This window comes from Primulina huaijiensis, chromosome 3 (genome assembly GCF_012295235.1).
Source record: "Primulina huaijiensis isolate GDHJ02 chromosome 3, ASM1229523v2, whole genome shotgun sequence".
NCBI classification, from domain to species: domain Eukaryota; kingdom Viridiplantae; phylum Streptophyta; class Magnoliopsida; order Lamiales; family Gesneriaceae; genus Primulina; species Primulina huaijiensis.
The window spans coordinates 29,216,576-29,229,888 of NC_133308.1; the positions used below are offsets into that span (position 1 = coordinate 29,216,576).

Here is a 13,313-nt window from a genome sequence, read left to right on the forward strand (position 1 = left end):
CCAAGGTGGATAGAATCTTCCACAATACTTCTTAATGACCAATTCTTTCAAATTTTGATGAGGCTGAAGCTTTGCAAGAACTGTAGATTTTCTGCCTGTTGTAGAGAACCCCGAGAAACATTTATCAAATCCACCCATTGTAGCTCAAGATTGTCCAAGAACAGCTTCTCGTGTAGATTGGCCACAACTGCCTCTGCAACATCTATGACACGATCGATGTTTTTAATGCAGAGTGATCCCCTCAGCGAATTCATATTGCTTATTTCTGCGATACCATTTTCTTTTTTTTCCCCTTCGATGAACGCAGAAAGAGCTTGAAGTGCAGTTAGCCTTCCAAAATCTAGTGACATATGGGCAAACTGTTCTTTTATATCCAAATCCAGATGTCGTAATTTGGAGAGATTTTTTGGTGTCTGCTGGCAGTGCTTTAATTCGAGTGCAATATTTAAGTTTCAGTGTTTGTAAAGCCAGAAGATGACATATGGAGTCTGGTAGTCTTGAAATCTTGTTTTCTGAGAGATTAAGATAACGAAGAAATTTCAAGGGCTTGAAAGAAATTTTGAGTTCACTAAGGCCAATTCGAGTCAGAACCAACTCCCGCAAAGATCGCAAATTTGAGAAAACATCAGCCCCATTCTTATTAATCATAAAAAAATGTCCTCAACCTTTCATTTTTCTCCGAGGCCTTCAGATGTATCGGATGCACACTATGTTTCCATGAAAAGCAACCCCTCTGATCCCGCAAGACTTTTTCCTTCCTCCACAATGATGTCGAGATTTAGCTATAGAATGTAGTAATTCGACACAGACATAAAAGAGAAATTTTAAATGAAGCATATGAAACTAAGTAAACTAAGCACATAACAAAATAATGCCAATAAAACAGTGTGCCAATGTTTTTTCTGGGTGCAAAAATTCTTTCTAGACGCCAAACGGAATTAGCTATACATTAGTCCTCATCAAACTTATCTAGATTATGAGTCACCACCATGTAGGAATGGCAATACACATGTGAAAATTTGTCATGCAGCAAGTACAAAAATGTTACATAACAGGCAACAAATTTTGCATAAAGATTAAGATTAAATCGTTTTTCACCTGATATCATATTTCTTCATGGCTTCTTCCCTACAACTGCCAACACGATGGTGGACCCTGATCTGAATCAAGGTTATGAGAAACATGATTTTGGCCACGGCCCGATTTCTATATTATTTTTTACGCTACAAGGCTTATGCATTATATTGTATTGAACATTACATTAATATTTCAGTCAAGAACATGCAATTTATTCAATGACGACAAACACATTAATATTTCAGTCATTATAATCCAATTAATAATATAAAAATCCATTTACTAACTTGTTGACCTGTGTCAATACTGAAATTTAAATTTCTCAATATGTATTATTAATTAAATACTATTTAAAAGATTAGTATTAATATAAAAAATAATAATAATAATAAGTGAGGCCTTAAAATTTGGAAGAAAGATGGTGCAGTATCGCAAAAGCACAATTGGGTTTAGCATTGGAAGCACGATGAATTTTTGTCAGATGATGATTAGATCAAGGTGTAATCAAATTTATTCATAGCACTAGAACTACATCTTGTCCCTCTAGTTCTCGAGGTTGATGATGGTATATATGGGCTTCTGCGAGCTGGGTTAATTTGGTTTGGGAGCAGGTGGATGGAGGCGATCGACGAAATTTGATCGTTTTGTATTTGATTTTCCATTTTTAACTGTTTTTTTTTTATTGATTAATAATTAAACTCAATTGTCAAATCATCATAATCAAGTAATAAAATTTATCTGAATAAAAAGCAAAGATTTTGCTTTTATTTTCTAACCCACCGAAAGCGTATATAATTTGATTGCTTGCTTTCACAAAATTACTAAGAGTTTACACCAAAAGTTGGATGTAAAAAATATGATCAAACAATATTATTATTTTCATTATATCACAAATTTTGACATTAAAAAAGAAAAAAAGAAAAAGAAAGGAAATCAAATAATTTCCAGCAGATTGGTTACCTCATGAACGAACCCCCAACACCGATGATGGCCGATGCAATAAACAAAAACGCTCAATCATCACAACCAGAATGCAATGTAAAATATTACACTTCTATATGCTCTTACTATAGCTGGATGTTAGGGGACTTGTTCTCATGTCTCATCCTTTCAGGTGATGAATTATTAGAAAGAATTCGTCTTATTTTTGGAGCTTTGGACAAGGATGTTGGAGCCGGAGTTGGCATTGAGATGTTGCCATGTGTCTTACTCGCAATGCTTTTTCCTAGCACTGATGATGTCTGAGGTTGTGCTGCTGCTGGAGTCTGCATAAGAACACACAATCTTTTTGAGTGGTGGATTTCAAAAAAAATGTGTAAGATCGATGTTTCTTGGATTTATTATTGGTGAATGAGGAACATAAGATTGCACTTTTGGGGAATAAATGGATGGCTGTCTCGTATTACATGCAAGAAATGATGGATTATTTTGCAGAATATATAAGTAGGAGAGGGATGAAAGCATCTTATACTATTTTCATTTGATTTTTCGGGGTTTCACGTTCATTGTAGAAGTCAGGCAAGGCCCGAGCTTTGAAACAGAAGCTACGACTAAGTTTTCTGAATTCGTTCTCCGCCTTCTCCTGCAAAACGAGAGATGTTCTTCAAAGTGTGCATGTTGAAAAATACAAACCAAGTTTGAGAGAGAAGAAAAGAGAGTTCTGAATCAATGCATAACCCTCAATATCTTTTGCACCAGCACCTTGTGTACATCCTTGTTTGCGTTAAATGTTTCCTCGAGTTTCTGAAATTGTTGAGAAAAGACACGAGGCACGGGTCAACGCACTAAATTCAAATGCACATTTAAATTGGAATTGGGGATAGAGTGTACGACCTGTTTTCTTTTTGCAGCTCTTTCTTCTGTTCTCAGAACAAAAGGGGTGGTTATAGTCGGAGACTGTAATTTGTTTCGGCATGCAGTCAATGACTTCGTACAACTGATACATAAGCACGCACTTGTGAGAAAATCCAAATCCAAATCCAAGCATTCTAAAGCAGTGGTAATATGCACAAACAGGCCTATCATATCATGCTTCAACACATATATCATATGCACCATTTTTTAAACTTACACTGGAGACAAAAGGTGCCATTTTGGGCCGCTTGTTTTGCATCCAGAGGCAGAGTGATCAACAGATGATATTGTCCTGTGTATTGCGATGGCCATTATCGATCAATGGTTATCCCATTTTTCATTATTTACGATGCATCCAAATTGGTCAAGAAAAAGTTTAAAGTAGGAACCTTCTGCTCTCCAAACGAGGCGTTGCTTTAGGATACTTGGACACTCCCTTTGTCGCTCCCTGCAAATCAAGAACTGAATTAACCTTAGTCCACACTAACCATTTCACACACGAAATCTTGGGCTCAAAGCCACAGGAAACTTAGAATCACCACAAGTGGAGTCCTTAAAGGAGTTGCGCAATCTTTAGGCACTCGCAATGAACTGAGACCAATCCTTGAACTCTCAGCCTTCTTGGAGGCAGAACTTGGCTCTTTATCAGGCTCTTTAGTAGGCAGTAAGTTGATAATCGAACGTAGAGACTTCGGGGAAGCTCTCCTTCTGTCGATTGTATCCAAATTGGACTTCCTTGTGCTTCGAATGACACTGCTATTTTCTTTCTTGAGATGAGGAGTGACCGGTTTAGCTGGCGTGGACGGAACCGTCCACGTCTTACGCTGAATGGATGACTTTAAAAAAGAAGGACCCGAACTTTTCTTGCTAGTCACCGATGGGTTATCCTCACTAGCAACAGCATTTTGCTGCATTTACACAAGACACTCAAATTCGAAATATAAATTTTAAACAATGGGCAACAGAGGAAAAGGAAATATAGAGTAAACAATTTCACCTTTAGTAAATGTCTCTCCACCTGTGGAGTCCCACCACTCTCTGACCCAGAAATGGTGTCTTGACTTCCAAGATTATCGGACTTTTGAATTGAATTTCTCTGCACAGGGGACTCATTTTCTACTTGAACAGAATTTCCATGATTTAGTAGAGGTCTCTCCATCTCTGAAGTTCCACTACTGTCCGACGCCGAAATATTATCATGATTTTTAAAATTATCAAATTTGTTCCTTGAATTTCTTCTCATAGGGCTGTCCCATTTGGTCTCATTCTCCACCGCTGCAAAAACCCTGCCTTTCACAACTACACTCTGCCCATTACAGTTCACCTCATCATCTTTATTAGAATTCTGAATCTTGGCCTCCTCCGATTTATCCTCGACATCGAAATTAGAATTCGAGACCAATCTTATCTCATCGTCATCATTATCATCCATGTATCCAACTTCAGATTCTTCTGCAACAGTGGCATTTTTTGCAGCATTTTCTTGCTCGAGCAAAGCTGCAGCCTTTTGGGAAGCAATTCTCTTGTAATGGGCCTCAAAGAAAGCTTTCTTCTGAGCCACAGATCCCGGCTGCGCGTATCTCTCTGCCTCCTCCACGTATTTCTTTTGTGAAAAGGTTGACCATCTCTCCCAAGATAAGGTTCGGTCATAAATCTTCCAAACGATACTGATTCCCCCAAAGCATGTACGGGGTTCCCCTGCAAAATCAAACCCTTTCACTATTAAAATCGGCCCCCAACTTTTCCCCTATTTCTTTTTTTCTGGGAAAAGGGACTGTTAAAAATTATGCAAGAACGCATTAGCAACAATAAAAAAAAGGAAATGCAGATCATTTTTCGAGTTGAATTCCATGAATCAGGTAGCAGTTCAAATAACAATCAGTAAAGCATCATTCATTAGCTCCAACACCACCAAAAAAAACCATATACAATAAATCTTGAATAATACAAAAAACTTAATGGAAAATCTTTGATGCAAGTTTCATTTGCCAAAAACCCGTCCAAGCCATTCCATGCTTTTGGTGGATAAATCTCAGAAATCATGATGAACAAAAAAGCAAGTTTAGTTTCTTTCCATTACCTGCTTGAATTCGTTGGGTACGGCAGAGGCATAAGAGAAGCCATGCATGAGACAAGCTGAATCTCCCATTCTGAGGTATTGCAGAACGAGAAGAGACAACCTCGCCAACGGTAAGAAGAATGTAATGAAAAACAATATATTCCAGGAAACAAAATCTAATCTTTATCGTATTACTTAAGGCATAAATCTGTGTTCAGGGACTTAAATTTGAAATTCAAATGGAAAAGGCCAACGTTAAATTAATAGAAATAAAGTAGAACGCACACACACGTAGAAGCACTTTTTTAATAATAATAATAATAATAATAATAATAATAATAATAATAATAGATATGTGAGTGGGGGAGGGACCCACATATTTCAAAGATGAACAGAAATTAAAAATCGAGTTAAAAAATTATAACATTTTTAAATAAAAAAAATATTTGAGTTTTTTTAAATTTAAAAAATAATAAATATTTCATTATTTAACAAAATGACTAATTTGGTGAGATAGAAGGGGTTTAGGATGGTGATGGGGTGAACTACTCCATATGTCCAAGGATGGTGTTCTTCTATATTACACACAAACTAGATATACGTTAGTGCACTAACATCTTGTGAATTTTATTTTTTTGGGTTTTCAATTACTTAATATAATATGGTCATCAACACATTTTTGCAGCAATTTTTGAATGATTTAATTAGAAGTTCTCTTTCAAGAAATATGAACTAAATAGTTAGTCTTGAACCAAGTTATCAAATATATTACATGTTTTAAATACTCATCAAGACATTTCTTTAACAGTCGAATATAGATGACGACGTGTGCTAAATCTAATGTCAATTTTGGAAACCCAAAAAAAAAAAAAAAATATTTGAGACAAAAGGGAAACCAAGATCAAGATGCTCACATATTTATTGTTCTTTGTAGTTTCATCAGCGCAGTACTTCTAAAACATCAGCACAACAAAAGTTGACCCAAAATCATATATTATAAAACTGGAAATTAGTTCCATTTTGAAAATTTCAGCCTGGAGACTTCACCAGCTTTCATTTGTCTGTGCAGGTGAAGAGAAGCCAACTGAAACAGCACATTAAAGTAAAACCTGCTTCTGCAGAAACAGTCATTGCTAAGATACTGACAACTGGATTCTTTGGAGCCAATCTGGTGTAAATATGTGGTGCCCTGTTACGGGACTTCCGGGTGTTTTCCTTGTATGACACAACCATATCCCATAAGCCTGAACGACAACGGCTCTTCTCCAGGTCTTGAAATTTTTACCTCTCTTTTTGTTTCCTTTGACGTATCCAAAATCTCGTGGAAGTAATGTTTGGTTGGACAGTTCTGGATGGGATAATTCTCCAGATTCCTCATTCAGCTCTGAATTGTCTCCGGAGGCATCAAGCTCATCTTTTTTGTCAATTTTCCTTGTGGTTATGATTTCACCAGAGGTCTGATGATTTGGCAAGGGCAAGGAAGGACGGTCATGGGTCTCTTGAGTCGGTGTGAACAAGGAAGGGCGGTCAGGGGTAGTTGGAGTGGACAGAAACTTGGGATCAGGAAAAAATTTTCTCTCATGGTGAACATGTAGAGCCTCGTTTAAAGAATTTACACATTGCAAGTCACGCTGAAATGCATCCTCTTTTGCCCGATCAAGTGATGTTGGATCGGGTGGATCGGGAAACTTAGACCAACATTTTTCAACTACATCGGCATGTCTCCACTTTGGTTTTATCAAAGCTCCAGTTACCCACCCGAAAATCCAAGCCATAGTGAAAAACTCTATAATTGACACAGGGTTCGGGAACATATCCAGGATATATCAAATCTTGTTACTTATAACATGCTGCAAATTCAACTGCATGGAGGAATATCAAATGAGTAGCAAAATTACATGGCTCAAAATATTGAACACCGTGCACCAATGAGTAATGAGCAGCTAAAGTTGCATATTATACACAGCATTTTTGTCCATTGACGTGAATAAAATCGCCATGTTTGGATTTAACCTGTGAAAATTTGAAATATCTCTGCAGCACCGAAGGCATAACCATACATCTCGCTTATCCAACCAGCTTCATAAATATCTCCGTTTATGTTTCTGGATCAATGACCCACATCAGCTCGGACTTCCTCAGTTTTATGCAGCCAAAGCAAAGCAAATCTTCTGAGGTAATTTATATGTATTATGATCACGCCTCCAACCTTGTCACAAGAATTAGGGTGGCTAGTATGGATCTTGGCAAGCTCATTGTCACAGCCAATCAAGTAGCTGGCAATGACATAGCATATTAGAAAATCAAGATACCAACTCTTGACTATTTTTGTTGAAGATCAGCTAGATAGAAAACCACTTAGAGGAGAAAAAAATATAAAAGAAAAATTAATTCTTACTCATAGGGAGTGGAGATAGGACGGCACCTAGCTGCGTTGAACTCCAATGGTGTAAGTGGTCCTCTCATATATAATCATATCAGCGTCCAGGATTAATATGTATTCTGCATCAACCTTTACTTGGTTCAGCCAATGTACAACTGCAGGTGGTTTATTGATGGCTGGATACCTCGCATGCACGTACAAGAAAAAATCAGGTGTTATAGTTTCCAATGCAGTATAACTTGCACGCATCAAGTCGACAGGATATTTGAAGATACCGATATAATAATTTTCCAAGAAAGGAATGCAATGGTAGCATATAAACACAAGGTGGTCAAGACCTTTCTAAAATATAATCGAAGGTCAACATAAAAATAGACCAGTTTGAAGATGATATTAAGACATTTATAAAAATCTCAAGTGAAGATCAAGGAATGCCACTTAGCTCGAGTTTATATGTGGTCATGTAACAGTAGTTTTATAAATTTTCAATTATTTAAGAGTTATTTTCTTGGTATGATAATTTTGAGTCTAAGTGCATGGAAATTTTGATTACCAATCTCCAGTTAATGCATGGATGTTGGCTCCAATGGCGGAGCCAGGAATCCGATTTTACCCGAGCTAGAATTTTAAACTCTAAAATCTTTTAATATTTTCAATTGATCTACCCGTACTAATATAAAATTTATCCAAAATTATACAAAAATTTACATATAAATTTTTTTAAAAAAAACCCGGGTGAAAAGGACTGTGACTCCGCCCGTGGCTGACTCATAGATGGAGGAACATGATGAGTGGGAGCTAAATTGTAACCTTTATACTGCCTCAAGTCCTCTTCCGCACAACTTAGAAGCCTTGTGATGTTTGCACACTGGTGGAAACTGTGAACAAGCCCAACAGTCTGCCAATCGAAGTAAGGAGAGTATTCTGTCCAAAAAATAGTATGGATTTTTGGATATGGCTTTCCTGGTTCATATGGATCTTGCTTATGCACAGCAATTTCCGTGGTTTGATGGCTTTTTGGAGTCAATTGTTTTGGCCGAGTTATAAGATCTGCAAAGGTTTTGCTCCTCCTCAAGTATTTTGACCACATGACCGGCTTGGGGCAAACATGTGCTGCATGTTGCAACAATAGACCTTGATTGAGAGTATTTATACATTCTAGGTTGAGAAATATATAGTGCCCTCCTTTCATTTTTAGCACGTCATGTCACTATTTAATAACAACTCTAGCTAATATTGTGTTAATGAGACTAAAATATTTTCATCGCACAGTATGATTATTTCTATCCATTTTTTTAAAAGGATGGTGGACATTATATTATGTCACTAATTTTTGTATGTATCTTACACAATATTAATTGAAAAAGTTGCAAGAGATTTTTATAGATCATTAATTTTACATAAAAATTTCAACAACTTTAATAAACCCTTCTTTTTTTTCTTTTTTCTTTTTTTTTTTTACTTTTTAAATTTGGAGTTATCAAGTGCAAATATTAATGGAACTGATTTTTTAATTTATCTTGTCAAAAAAGAATTATTTGTATAATACTACTAACTGATCCTCATTACATTCACTGATCGTTAATTATCATATTTGTCAGTATAATTATATATTGAATCATCTGTACTGAATTTGAGAAATGACGCCAACACAAGGTACCTTGGAATTATATTTCTTTCCACCAACTTGATGTTGATGTCCAAATTTAAAACTCTTTCGATTACGCATAAACCTCATTTAATCTTGAAAAAAATGCATAATTTTGATCTTTTTGTATTATCAAATTTCAATTTAATTTTTTTCTCTTTTCGATATCAATATTTTCGATAAAGAAAACCTACGAGATTCTATTAGTAAACTCGTCTTCTACATGACATAATGATTCCAACATCATAATCATAATATTAATATCAAATAAGTTAGCTAGGGTATGTTATAATGACTTTCAAAGAATACATGCATGTATTCAAATTTTATCTTTAGTTATTGAAAAGAGAACACAAAGTCCTAAACAAAATGATTAAGCATATGGATTATAGTATATAAAATAGATGGACTGATATATAATAATACCACAAATTAAAGAATTTATCATTTACTCAAAAAGTTGAGTACATGATCTTATCAAACAAATTAAAAGTTAATTGATCATGAGGCCGATATTTTTTAATTATAAACACATGAAACGACTGATCATTAAATAATTACGATGGTGGACTTTAACTAAATCAAGAATTAATGTAGGAAGATGTCTCAACCCCCCATTGTTTCAGGAAACAGAAATTGTTGATCGAATCCAAAATCCCAAGAAACCATTGAATCTGCAGTCTCAACACACTGAAATAGACCTCTATTTCCTTGAACTGAACTGGCCGATTCACCAGCTGAATTGGGGTAGCAGTTCACTGAATCTTCTAAAGAAAACGAGGGGCAGTAACTGGTCGAGATGCTGTGCATTTCTTGATTTGTCATCCATAAATCCATGTCCAGGTTACTCGTGAGCATCAGCATCTCATAGTTGTTAATGAGACGTGTCATCGTTTCGCTTTCCATACTGGTGCTGACATTGGCCTCATTGCAGCAGCTTGTTTGGACGTGTGTTGCTGATGGAGCTTTCGGTACACGAGAGAATTTGATCTCCTCTAATTGTTTGTTTTCATCACGCGAATTTGAGTCGATGTCTGTTGTGTCTTTCTCTTCACGACTTTGTTGTGTCTTTTGCTGGATGGGCTGGTGTGTGGTGGGGTCTAGTCCGAGGAGCTTTAACCGTTTCTTGATCCTGGTGTTCCAGTGATTCTTGATTTCGTTATCCGTTCTCCCTGGAAAATGTGATGCAATTTTAGACCACCTGCAACATGTTGGCAATGTTCGAGCTAGCTGAATAAAAATCTAACATTTTCTATTGTAAAAATGTCAAAGTTAAAGCTAGGAAGCTAAAAGCAGAAGACCTGTTTCCAAGGCGAGCATGAAGATCTATAATTTGATTCTCCTCCATTTCTGATAGAACTCCTCGTTTAAGGTCAGGTCGTAGATAATTAATCCATCTCAATCTGCAGCTTTTTCCACACCTCAACAACCCTACACATTAACAAGAAATATTGATCCATTAATTCTTTGCACCAACTTAATCTCACAACAGACCCAATAATTTGTTCGTGCATCAAATAAATTATCAGGAATAGAACTATCAAATGTTTTTACCTGCAAGCTTGGGTATCATTCTCCAGCATTGAATGCCATTATTCATGATAAAACTCATAAGTTTGTGATCTTCTTCTACGGTCCACGGACCTCTCTTCAGACCCATTTTGTCGCAACAAGGTTGTCTTGTCCAGAAATACTATTCCAAGCCTTCTGGTACTCTAAATTAACAAGGGTTGATTTCAAAGTTATGGACGGAATAAAGGAATTTATATATATTGGAGAGAAGATTCTCACAGATCATTTAGTCACTTAAATATTGAAAATGTGTTGCTTAAGGGGGGGAAACGAGAGAATAATGAATGCTAAAGGCATGGCTAAGACCTATAAAGGAGAGGGACGGCAAGAATTATTATACATATGTCGCCATGATTATTTTGTTTGAGGCTATGGAATAAAATTTAATCATCTTTGGAACGAAATTAGACTGGCGGGATCGAGTATTTATCGTTTTATACAATATTAACAAAATTGTTAATGATAATAATGATAACAATATAACTTTAGTTTTTAAAACCGTACAATACTTATAATTACATCCAAAAACTCTTTTGTATTATATGTGTTAGATTACTTTTACCAAACTATACATTGTCGGTACGTCGTTTCATATATCATCTCAAACGATTAATAAACATGGAAAGTGTGTGTGTGTGTGTGTGTGTGTGTGTATANAAATGTGGAGGTTGAAATACCGAACTTATTGAGTCTTCTTAATCTATATTTGCTCGAATATTGTGTATTGAAAATATAAAACCATGCACAATTAGTTGGGTAAAATCTATTTAATTAAGGAACCAATTAATTATTATAATTATAAACACCAAAAAAAGCCAACGAAGCGCGTGTAAATTTTTTGTTTGGAAGGGGAAAAAGACTAATGACAATTAATGATGGGATCGGAATCCCCTTTAATTTGGTGTCATCAAAGCTGGCCGGCTAGTTCTGTCGTTAAGGGCATCTTTTCTCATAATTACTTCCAAAATCTTCCAGTGCTAATTAGAATATTAGTTGCATGCGGATACTTGCGAGTTTAAAGACATAAACTAATTAGAATATTAAATTAATTAATCATACAAATGACTAGAATATTACTTTGGTTAATCTTTTATATATATAATCTAATATTTCTATCTATATTATATATATACTTATAAAAATTAAATGTGGATATAGCGCAATGTTTTTCAATTTTGAATTGGTCAAACTAGCCCTTTATATGTGAAATATTAGACATTACATTGATATGTTTTGTAAATATATTTATGTGCTAGGAACATACATGGCCGATAAAACATCATTACTCCTTTAAATAGAGTTATGTTTTTTCAATTAATAATCATGTCAAACCAGTTGATACATAATGAGGAATGATGGTAAAAGAATTTAATAATTAATTTCTAACCTTAGTTTCCTATTTTTTTCCATTTTATCCACAAGAAAACAAATTTCAACTTTATTTATAATATAAATAAATGAAAATTATTATAAAACAATATAAATGTATACAAGTTACAAAAAAATCGAAGAGTTTACTGATAAAATCTCAAGTTTTTAGTAGAATTTTTTTTAAATAATAATGAAGATATAAAATATATTATCTGAAGTTCACAAAAATCACCACTAATAAATTTTCAACTTATTTTCTAAAAAAATCAACGAAGATATATATTCTATGTCGAAAGAAATACTAGATTCTAATGTTATATATGTAGGATTATTATGTAATTGTTTTAAAAAAAATGACACAAATGAATCAAAAAAAAAGTAAGAGCAGGATATTCTCACAAATAATTCTTTATCATCACTAAACTGAAAGTTATGTTGGTCGTGCAGTCAATATATACATATAAGAATTTAAGTTGGGGGAAATAGTCTAAAATTAATTTTTTATACATCATTTTTTTATGTTAAAATTCTAATTTCTATCGTTGTTATGCCTTTGAATTTGTATACGGGAGGGGATAATTTTATCTTTTTACAATTGTAAAATAATTAATTTATTACCATTATATCACTTAAATTAATATGATATATTAAATTATAATATAAGGAAAAAATTAGACCATTGAAAATATGACTTTATCATCATTCATCTGACACCTCTCAAATATTTTCTCCTGATCATATATGAGTCGCAATTTGGTCATCCCGATTAATAATTAATAAGAATTAATTATCAATTGTTATTATTATCCCATTATTACTTATTAGCTCATACTTCACCATTTTGTCATGTTAAATTTTATTTTTTTCATTAGCAAAAATAAGTAAAAAAATGAAGAAGTTAGGCACGGTATGGAGATTTAATTTATTGATAAACTTATAACAATTATTAATTAAATTATAAAATATCGTTATACTTAAGTAATTATAGTTTATTCTAATTCAAATTTAGTAATTTTTGAATTTACAATATATATAGAATTTATTATGAGTGTACATAGTTTTATTTTTCAAATGATAATAAGAAAAATCTTAAAATATAAATTTTCTGTTAGTAGCTTCAAACTCTAGGAAATGTAATTTTTTTAAAAAAAAAAAATTTAAACACATTCATATCATTGTATTTGTATTGTTCTATTAGCATAATTTAGTACTTAATCTGATAAATCATTATTTTCAATTCTTATCATTTGTTTGAATCTTTTTTTTTTTTCGAACAAAATGTTGTTTGATGGATTGGATCACGTTACTCTTCTATGAACATCAAGTAAACCCCGAGCTGCTAACACAGC

The 13,313-nt window shown here is 34.1% G+C and overlaps 1 protein-coding gene and 2 pseudogenes across 1 annotated transcript; all 3 read right to left on the reverse strand.

The window, feature by feature from the left end:
• Nucleotides 1-1,886: 1,886 nt before the first annotated feature.
• LOC140974485 (uncharacterized) lies at nt 1,887-5,237 on the reverse strand (annotated as a pseudogene).
• Nucleotides 5,238-6,123: 886 nt separating this feature from the next.
• Nucleotides 6,124-8,565, reverse strand: LOC140972665 (peptidyl serine alpha-galactosyltransferase-like; annotated as a pseudogene).
• Nucleotides 8,566-9,627: 1,062 nt separating this feature from the next.
• LOC140972666 (myb-related protein 315-like) lies at nt 9,628-10,697 on the reverse strand. The gene is made up of 3 exons (XM_073435042.1): nt 10,576-10,697; nt 10,323-10,452; nt 9,628-10,222 (listed from the first exon to the last, which is right to left on the reverse strand). The coding sequence occupies exons 1-3, from the start codon at nt 10,679-10,681 to the stop codon at nt 9,628-9,630; spliced, it is 831 nt and encodes a 276-aa protein (XP_073291143.1). The 5' UTR covers nt 10,682-10,697.
• Between the last annotated feature and the right edge of the window lie 2,616 nt (nt 10,698-13,313).

What these genes read in the sequence shown, in the direction of transcription:
- LOC140972666 (XM_073435042.1), bottom strand. Translation starts at nt 10,681, where the DNA reads ATGGGTCTGAAGAGAGGTCCGTGGACCGTAGAAGAAGATCACAAACTT. An exon ending in AATGATACCCAAGCTTGCAG is followed by an intron (nt 10,453 to 10,575) that starts GTAAAAACATTT and finishes GTTAATGTGTAG; the next exon opens with GGTTGTTGAGGTGTGGAAAA. An exon ending in CATGCTCGCCTTGGAAACAG is followed by an intron (nt 10,223 to 10,322) that starts GTCTTCTGCTTT and finishes AACATGTTGCAG; the next exon opens with GTGGTCTAAAATTGCATCAC.